Source organism: Mus caroli, chromosome 18, assembly GCF_900094665.2.
Source record: "Mus caroli chromosome 18, CAROLI_EIJ_v1.1, whole genome shotgun sequence".
Lineage (NCBI taxonomy): Eukaryota > Metazoa > Chordata > Mammalia > Rodentia > Muridae > Mus > Mus caroli.
Window position 1 is genome coordinate 6706440 of NC_034587.1, and position 10695 is coordinate 6717134.

At 35.3% G+C, this 10695-nt stretch overlaps 1 protein-coding gene across 3 annotated transcripts in view; it reads right to left on the reverse strand.

The window, feature by feature from the left end:
- The window catches only part of Rock1 (Rho associated coiled-coil containing protein kinase 1), a 121465-nt gene that overhangs the window by 69779 nt on the left and 40991 nt on the right, over nt 1-10695 (reverse strand). For all 3 annotated transcript variants that reach the window (XM_021150215.2, XM_029472234.1, XM_029472235.1), the window contains exons 4-8: nt 10236-10373; nt 6167-6342; nt 4527-4611; nt 2275-2419; nt 1672-1810 (exon numbers count right to left, since the gene is read on the reverse strand). In XM_021150215.2, coding sequence (XP_021005874.2) covers nt 1672-1810; nt 2275-2419; nt 4527-4611; nt 6167-6342; nt 10236-10373 — 683 coding nt within the window. The remainder of the gene's footprint in view (nt 1-1671; nt 1811-2274; nt 2420-4526; nt 4612-6166; nt 6343-10235; nt 10374-10695) is intronic.

Genomic DNA, 10695 nt, shown 5'->3' on the forward strand with positions numbered 1-10695 from the left:
AGCATAGAGCTACAGTGAGACTGTAGTCCAGTCACATAGCATAGAGCTACAGTGAGACTATAGTCCAGTCACATAGCTTAGAGCTACAGTGAGACTGTAGTACAGTCACAGCATTTAGAGTCCTGGATTCAGCCTGCAGCCAAACAGTCACTCACATCCATCTTAAAATGAACAGAAACAAAACCCAAAACCCTTTGGAAAGCATCATGAACTAAAACTTGCCTTCAACAGAAGTGAAAATGGGGACTTGGTAGATAACTTGCCACATGTTATCTATCAGAGCTTAAGTGGAATACCTTCAAAAGTTAAAAACACTGCTTTGTATGTATAACACTTTGTTAGGAGCTTTCACTGACTCTTTCAGGCCAGATCCTCTGGCACACAGTGCTTATACCTCACTGTAATTACCACCGCACAATGTCTACTTTCTCATAAGAGAACTATAAGGTTAAATGAAGCAGATACCACGCAACTTGTTAATTCCTATTTGGCTAGCACCAAACATACAGCACAAGATAGTTCCTTACATTAAAATGTTAAAAAATCTAAAAACTGCCTTGCAAGCAACAACATACTGAGGATAAATTAATTTTAATTAAAGTAATCCTCAAATTGAAATATACTTATAAGTACTATGCTTCTGCAACTAAAGTTAACAATATATGATCAACATTAAACATCAACTTAAAAGTCATTTGATTGTTTTTTGTTTTTAATTATTAATGCATATATTAAAGAGAATTAAATCCAAGTTCTTACATAAGTAAGTGACTGAACTAAACTCTCACTCCCCTGTCCTGTATCTTAAGTCCTGGATTCAATTTCCAGCACTGGAACATAAATATTACAGTAAGCTACAAAAGTATATACAATGTTCCACTTTTTAAATTAAAAAAACATATACATTCATAAGCACTTGTTGCAGCTAGAAAACACAATAGCTATGTCTACAAGAAAGGCACTCATTTAAATACTATCAATTACCAAATGAAAGCTGTCATAAATTGAAGGAATGTTATCACTTAACTAAGGGAAACATGCTTTCGATTAGTGTAAAGATGCACCCAGATTCCAGAGGTTTTAGTACATCAAGAATAAAAAGGGGTAAAAAGCCTAGCTGGATGTGGTGTCAGGTAATGTTAACCCCAGCACTTGGGAGGCAGAAGCAATTATCTCTGTGAATTCAAGGCCAGTCTGATTTACAAAGTGAGTTCCCACACAGCACGGAAAAAACCCCCTAGGATTCACTAATTATCAGTCTGATAATTAATCAAGTTAAAACAAAACAAAACAAACAAAATATTATCTATCTGGCCATCAGCTGACTGCTTATGAGCACTAAGCTGACAGGCTTAAGATACCAGGATACCCTAACCTTGTATTAGGCTTTATTCTCATAAACTTTCAAGACATCAGCTTTTATATTCTAATAGTCCATCCATAAGCCAAGAGAGGTCAAGTATGAACCTTTAAAACTGAGCAGCAAAATGAGAATGCTTTAGAACTTAAAGAAGTGTATAAGCCGATGAGATGGCTGAGCAGGAAAAAGCGCATGCTATGGGAGCCTCACAACTTAGACTTGAGAGGAGAGAAGAGCTAATTTGTATGCTGGGGCATAAGCACTCACACTGTAATAATGACAAAAGCAAACTCAGTGTCAAAATTATTTACCTGTCTGTAAGGAAGGCACAAATGAGATTTTTTGCCTCTTTTGATATGTCATTATCATCAGGGAAAGTAAGTGAATTTTTATGGTTCATAATTTTACTGTAAGTCCCAACCAAAGAATCTGCATAAAAAGGTGTATCACCTGAAAAAAATCGACAGAAAAAAAAAGAAAGCCAAAGAAATACATTTATAAAAATACGTATTTTAAAGGAAGAATCAGTTACCTGGTTTTAAAAAAACAAACAAACAATAACTTGTTAAACTAAAAGTATACACTTAATATAGAAAAATGAACACATCACAAAATTAGCCTATAAATAGCTTTTAAAACAGACAAAACAGGTTAGGGATCTTGTTTATTTCCTACAAATTTAATATTGTATTATAGTAGAGAAAGCCAAGTGGTGGGTTTGGGATGAAAAACATTATAGATACTTCAAACAAAAACAGGAGTTCAAGAGATGCCTTAACAACACTTGCTGCTACACTAGGCATACATATGGTACATAACATACATCAGATAAAATACCCATACACATAAAATAATATTAAAGCATGTCCCCCACACATACAGACGTAACTAAAACAAAACCCTCCTTTACTCACCTACAAGCATTTCATATAAAAATACCCCAACTGACCACCAGTCACACTCTCGTCCATAATAGCCATCACCGCCTTGGGATTTTAATACTTCGGGTGAGATATAATCAGGTGTTCCAACTGCTGTATCACATCGTACCATACCTTCCTAAAAGGAGCAGCAAGCCTAGATTAGCAGTTAATAATTTTCAGTGGTTTTCGTCTTAATATAACCCGAAGAAGAACTGTGTTATAAATGTCGTATCAAAATCTAACACATTATTCATAATTGCTAAGAAACAGAGACAGTCTAGAAATCCATTATTAGATGAGTAGAAACAATGAAGTAATAAACAATGGAATTTATCCAGCTATATAAAAAGATGAAATCATGGCATCTTCAGGGAAGTGAATGATCTAGAAGTCATGTAAAGCAAAGTAATGAGACTTACAAAGACAAATGCATTCCTTTTATCACATGTTGAATTTAGGTTTAAGCTCGTGTGTGTGTGTGTGTGTGTGTGTGTGTGTGTGTGTGTATCACAGATACATGTAAATGTTTGTACACACACACACACATACATACAATCCTGCGTGCAACGTCAAGGCAGTAAAGAGACCATGAGAAGAAAGAAGGCAAGGGAAGCAAAGAATGATGACGATGAAATACAACCAACATGAGAACCAAGGAGAACACTATTCACAGGAGGGGACCAATGAGGAAGTACAGGATGTTGCAGATGAATACAAAGCATAACACATGGAAACAGCACAGTAAAACTCACTTTTCTGTGCTAACAAAAATATTTTTAAAGTGCAAACATAAAAAAACCTAAATGTACATTGCACATATATACTACATATACAACCTAATTATATAAATATCAGTGAGTGCACAAATCCATGTTTTTGTTTTCATTTCTAATTTTAACTGCTAATATGATGACTGCATAGTAATTCCAGAGACAAAAATCAAGGCAACCAGATTGAGATTACATAACAAATCATTTTAGTGAATATAAATATTCCATTATTTTTTAACCAAAATATCTGACTTTTTAAACTATGGTAGAAACTGTGATAAAAATACACAAAAGCTAACTGTACAGATATGAAATGGAGCAGTACATAAGGCAAAGAACTTGATCTACATTTTAATGTCCTCTTCCAAAATTATTTACCTACTTTATTAATGCAATTGAATTAAAAATAAGTGCTGACACACTAGTTTGCATGTAATGCTTCCTTTTAATATATCTTTCAAAATGATAACTACATATTTCTAGCTATTCTGTTGTGAAATATATAAGCCTTTACTACCAAAGACAAAAGGTAGCATTTTCCTTTCAGCTGTATGTATAAATTATAGAAACAGTGAGTGTAAGTTTCTCTTACAACTCACTTTTAAACTGAGTGACAAAATTTTATATATGTTAAGAGAAGATCTAAATCTAACTTTTATGACAGTCTTAATTTTAACACTTAGTAACATTTACATTAATTTCATTTCTAGTTACCAGTAATGTGTATAATGAGTTGTTATGAAAGTGTTAGTCAATCTGGCAATCTACATTTACCCTAAATAGAAAGGGTAAACTACTGACTAGTTATGAATACAACACTGAAACTATGATGTTAAGAACAACAAATATAGTCACAGTGATTCTGGACAAATCCAGTGAATTCTTTTGTTTGTTTTGTTTTTCCAGACAGGGTTTCTTTGTATAGCCCTGGCTGTCCTGGAACTCTGTAAATCAGGCTGGCCTCGAACTCAGAGATCCACCTGTCTCTGCTACCCAAGGGCTAGGATTAAAGTCGAGCACCACCACCACCCAGCTGATTAGTAAATTCTTTTTTTGTTGTTGTTTTTAAAGATTTATTTATTTTTGTTTTTTTGTTTTTCCAGACAGGGTTTCTTTGTATAGCCCTGGCTGTCCTGGAACTCACTTTGTAGACCAGGCTGGCCTCAAACTCAGAAATCAACCTGCCTCTGCCTCCCGAGTGCTGGGATTAAAGGTGTGCACCACCACACCCGGTGATTTATTTATTTTTATGTCTATGAGTACATGTGAGTGTTCCATCTGCATATACACCTGCTAGATGGTTGTGAGCCACCATGTGGTTGCTAGGGATTGAACTCAGGACCTCTGGAAGAGCAGCCACTGCCCTTAACCACTGAGCTCTTTCCAGGGCCCATGGTTAGTGAATTCTTAATAGCACTTTCTAAAGAAATACTATCTTGAATTAGAAAACAAAATTAGAATTTTAAAGCTAACCTTATTCATCTTCATACAAGTACCAAAATCTGCTAACTTCAAATGTCCAGATTTATCCAGCAGCATGTTATCAGGCTTTACATCTCTGAGGGAGAGAAAAACAAAAAACAAAATACTGCTAAAACAGATCAGACATTGAAAAAAGCCATAAAGCAGTTACTTCAGATCAAGTCCTCTTAACCTATCTACATGTGCTCCTTATCCACACACCTAGAGACTCAACTACATCAAAGCATTCCTTTACATACTGCCTTTTTGTTTTTTTAATTTTTAAAAGGTCATTTTTCAAGACAAGGTTTCTCTGTATAGCCCAGGCTGTCCTGGAACTTTAGACCAAACTGGTCTCTAACTCAGAGATCCACCTGCTTCTGCCTCTCAAGTGCTAGGGTTAAAGGCCTGAGTTACAGTTTGATGGTAAGAAAATGAGTAATTTGAGAGATTAAGCACGAAAATATATATCATCTAGATATAAATGTCAGACAAAACATTATAATAACAGAATCTAATTCACTTTCATTTGGGATTCCTGATATGCAGCACAGTAGCTGCACCTAAGACTCAAGGAGTGTTTTCAGAATAAATTAAATTACAATGAATGTATTTTTAGTTATTCATTACTTTAATAAATTGTATTTTAAAAAAATCCCAGCCTCAGCTCTCTCAGGAGCTACTGGTACTGTTTGCCTGGGGAATGAAAGGCTTTTTTCAGTAGGATTGTCACTGTAAATGTTCCTGAAAATAACCCCTCAACTACATTCCTATAAGTGACCTCAGCAAAAGTGACCTCAGTAAAAGTGACCTCAGTAAAAGTGTTTTTGCTTATATTTTATACATGAGAGAAGTAGTTCATGATTTAAATCCCCAAAATATGAAATAATATTTTCATGCAACTTAGGGCCATCCTAGAATGGTTTCATTACCTTGTGCTTGAGAGTAAATTCAGACACAAACAATTCTGTAGAGAACCTACTAAGATAAACAATTTTTAAAGATGCAAAAAATTTTCTGAGTGTAATATAAAATGTAATTAGTTATTTGTTTTTAATGTATGGATAACAGACCATAGTGTGGGTACTGGAGAAGTCACAGGGTATAAAAAGATACTAAAGTATGCAGGAGAGTGACTGAGTAAAGGAAGAGTGTGAAACAGAACAAACCTATCATGGATAATATGGCAACAAAATGTTCATCACACAACTTTTAGAAATCACTTTACAACTTTTTTTTTTAAGATTTATTTATTCAATGTATGTGAGCACACTGTTGCTCTCTTCAGATGCACCAGAAGAGGGCATCAGATCCCATTACAGATGGATGTTAGCCACCATGTGGTTGCTGGGAATTGAACTCAGGACCTCTGGAAGAGCAGTCAGTGCTCTTAACCACTGAGCCATCTCTCCAGCCCACAATTTTACTTTTTTTAATGTACAATACAGAAGCTATAAAATTTGACTAAGATTATTAAAGAATATTATTTATAAAAAGATTAAACTAAATGCACTACAGTTCTAAAATGCCATCTGTGTTACAGGGAGGAAATTATTTAGATTGGAAATAGAAAATATCAATTAAATGATGTTTACATTTTCTTTCAACTATTCCTTTCAAAATATAAGAAACTGAAAGAATTTATAACTTACCTATGAATAAAACCCATGGAATGGATTGCATCCAACGCAAGAACTACTTCTGCGGTATAGAATCTTGCCCATTTTTCAGGCACGTCATAGTTGCTCATCAGGTTGACAAGGTCTCCGCCAGGCATGTACTCCATCACCATGTAGAGATACCGGTCATCTTGGAATGCATAAAAAAGCTACAAATTAAAAAAAAAAATTAGAATGAGTTTTGCAACATTTTGTTTTCATATAAAACCTGCCAAAGATACTAACAGAAGATGGAAGGAAATGGTTTAATTGTAGAATAGCTGTAAGTGCAGGCTAATACTCAGGGCAAGCATAAATGCCATGAGGACCCTATCCACACAAAAGAGCTATAAACTGAATATCCAAGGGGCAACTGGAATCATTCCCTCTTCACAGCTCTCTATACTACATCTAATTTTTTTTTATGCTGAGGTTTTTATTTCTATTAGTTTCAATAAAGAACAAACAAATTTCTTAGGCAAAGAAATACTGTATTTCTGGTTTTTAAGATGCACATGAGAAGTTTATAGTGTTTACTTATGATCATCGGAGCTCTGAGGTATGATAAACTGGGCTTTGGCTCCAGTTTGGCTCTGGAAATCTGCTTAACCTCTCTTCCATGTCTCTGATTGACTGTACTCTCTTCTACAAGAGGAGAAGGAACTAAACTGTTTTTTACTTACAAATCTACTACTCAACTGGCATCTAGAAGCCTGGCAGCTGGCACAGGTTTACCAAATTTCTAGTAAACAAAATAATCCATCATTAACAACAACTGTCTTTCTGGACTGTTAGAAGGAAGATCAAATCATTAGCAAGAACTGTCAAGAATATCAAGCATTAATCTATTATGTGTTTAGGGCTGAAGTTTAAAAAAAATAAAATCAAACAAATTTTAAGTAAGCACAAGTTTACAACAAAACTAAAAGCAAACCCCAGGGAAAAACAACACAAGATGTACATAGACTTCTTAAAGCCTTCATGTCTGATTTCCTCAACAGTGTTTAATCATTTTAGTTATATGTTTATTTTAAATTACTTCACTTAATTTGTATGTTTGTTTATATGCTTTGTGTGTGGTGGTAGATTCACATTAAGTATGCTGATGCTGAAGTCAGAGCATGACACTACCACTCTGCCTTAAGGCATTGTGAGATAAGGTTTCCCGCTGAATTGGAAGCTTGCTGTTTCATTGGCCAACAAGTTCTTAGGATCTGCCTGTTTCTGTTCCTAGCGCTGGATTATAGGCACATGCAGCTTTATTCAAGCTTTTTCCCCTTATAATTTTTATTTTATGCATATGGATTTCGTCTGAAATTAGCTTGTGCACAAAGTGCATGTCTATCGTCTATGGAGGCCAGAAAAGGACAACAGATTCCTTGGAACTAGAATTACAGATGGTTGTTGAGCTGCCATGTGGATGATTGATTGGAAAGAAACCTGGGTCCTGTGTAAGAGCAGCCTACTACTGTACTCTTAACTGCTGACATGGGTGCTGGAGATTTGAACTTAGGTTTTCATGCTCAGAAGAACAAAGGCTTTTCCCCACTGAGCAGTCCTGGCAGTCCCACTTACACTAATTTAAAAACTACACAGGGACAAGATAGCTCAGCTGGTAAAGCACTTGCCTTTACAAATACAAGAACCTGAGTTTGACCCCTAGAACTCATGTGAAAATGCAAGGCATGCTGGCATTCACTTGTAATCTCAGCGCTGGAAAGATTGAGAGAGGATAGTTGGGTCTTGCTGGCCAGCCAGTATCAATTAATTGGTGCACTTCACACCAGTGAGAGATCCTGTTTCAAAAGAGGTAGACAAATGGCACTTACAGTTCTCATTCTGCTTCAACAAATACACATGCCCACATATATCATTAAATTAAAAAAAAAAAAAACTGAACTAAATTTAGGAGTAAGGATAAATAGAAGTATCATTTCATGACTGTCCCAGACAAAATGTATAGTTTTTAACTTAAGCATCAAAACTAAATAAGCATTGATATTTTGGTGGTAGTTTACCCCATTTATATACAGTGTAATAAGCAAAACAAAATCCTAAGATATCTAAATTGCAAACTGAACAATTATGACATAAATATTTTAATCTTTGGCAGATATAATACATAACATACAAATTTCAGAAGTAATCAACCAAAGGCAATACTACTTCCCTGCTCTCTTGTCCCCTACCATTCAAGGGATATTCAACAATGTTTAAATGCAATTTTAGTTGTCACAATTAGTATGAGGAATGGGCAAGAGTTGCCACTGGTATATTCTACGTAGAAAATGGGGATGTTCTCAAATACCATAAACACACTAGTAATAGGAGCAATACATAGGATAGTGGTAGGGGTTTGAATGAAAATGGCCCCCATAGTTCATGTATTCTGAATAGTTTGGTCCTCAGTGGATGGCCATTTAGAATAGCTTAGGATGTATGGCCTTATTCTAAGAAGTATACCACTGGAAGGCTTTGAAAATTTAATGGGCCCCATCATTTCTAGTTTGTTCAACTCTGCTTTGTGTTTGCAGTTCGTGATATGAGCTCTCACCTTTTCCTCAAGCCACCCTTCCCACCTGCTGCCATGCCTTCCCACCATGATGTGATGGACTCCCTCTGGAACTATAAACCCAAATAAACCTTTCTGCTATGAGCTGCTTAGTCACGGTGTTTGTAACAGAAACAGAAAAGTAAGTAGTACAATAGTTCTTCAGAATAAAGAATTATCTAAGGTCAAATATGGTGTCACGAGCCTTTAATGACCCAGTTTAAGGCTGGCCTGACCTAACTTAGAGAAACTTTACCAAAAGGGGGGGGGGGGGATAAAAAGCATTATCTGGCACAGAAATACTGAAGCTGAGGAACCCTAATATACACAGGTAGTAAAAAAAAGGAGACTTCAAGTTTAAAATGTGGGAAGCTAAAGAGATGGTTCAGTGGTTATAAGACTTGTTGCTCTTTGCAGAGCAACTAAACCTGAGTTTAAGTTTCCAACACACACGTAGTAGTTGACAACCATCTGTAGCTCCAGTTCTAGGAGAGCAACAGTGTCTTCTGGTTTCCATAGGTTCCTGCAAGCATGTGGTCCGCATATACACTCAGGCACAGACATGCACAAAGAGACTTTTAAAAAATGTTATTATATATAAATAGACATTTTCCAAATCTGTTTATTCCAATGCTTAGTCTTTAATATATACTGTAAGTAAACTATAAAATATATATAGGAATTTGGAAATGGTCTAGTCTAGTTTAAAAAGACTTCAAAATTAAAGATAAAAAGAAATGGAGGTTAAAACATTGGTAGAAAACTCAGAATAATTTAGTGGGGACTTTATCTCACAATTAAAATAACCAATTAGCCAGAAGTAGCATGTGCTATTATCTCAATACTCAGGAAGTAGTGGTAGGAGGGTCAGATTTCAAAGCTACCCTTAGCTACATAGCAAGGGGCCTAGCATAAAGATCCTGTCTAAAATTTAAAAACAAATAAACAGAAAATCTTAAAGACTGTTTGATATTTATAAGCAAGGGAATTATAGTTCACGATTTTTAAATAATTTGGTCAATGGCAGTCAATACTACTATGCCATATGTCATTTTCCTTCGAAATAGGGTCTTTCCTGGAACTGCAGACCATTATGTCTCTGCCTCATGCATTAATATGGCATGGCTGTGCTATACCATGTTGACCTTAGGGTGTGTGTTCCTTGGTACTAAAAACTTAAGGCCATCACAGGATATTTGTTGACTCAGTGAAACTCAATCTTCTGATTTCAGTAAGAGACACATCTTACTGAAAAAGAGGACCTCATGTTTACACATAAAAAAAAAAAATCATTATTAAAGTTAATGTAGAATACTTCCCTTAAAGCAGATTAAATCCTATAAAAAAATTATTATTTTGTCCTGACTTTTCTAAACATAATTCAACAAAATAAATTTTATGACTTTAAAAATAATGATAATTTTATAGCAACTATTAAGTTATTACTGTTCTAAAAAATAAATTTCTCAGATACAAACTAGTATAGCATTAAGAAAACAATGAAAATGATACCTGAACAACCCAAGGACTATTGGCAAACGCCATGATGTCCCTTTCTTCCCAGAAAAAAGCAGAATCCGATCTCTTAATCATTTCAAATTTGCTGAGCAGCTTCATAGCATAAACCTTCCTAGTGGATTTATGCCTCACCTTTAAAATGGAAAACAAACCATTAGTCAACATGGCTCAAGGCTGCAGTGAACAACTTACTACAGGACTTTAATAATGTAGCTATTTCTGTTTCTTCTCTTCTGCTTACCACAGTTAGGCAATGTAAAGACTTTAATAACCCAAACACAATTAAAAAAACAAATCAACTAACACTCTGGTTCATGTATTTCCCAGTCTGTCCCATCATGTATGTTGTCCTGTTCATAAAACTTTATCCCATAGCATTCTACAAAGAATTAGGAGCAAAGATTTGTGTGTGTGTGTGTGTGTGTGTGTGTGTGTGTGTGTGTGTGTGAGAGAG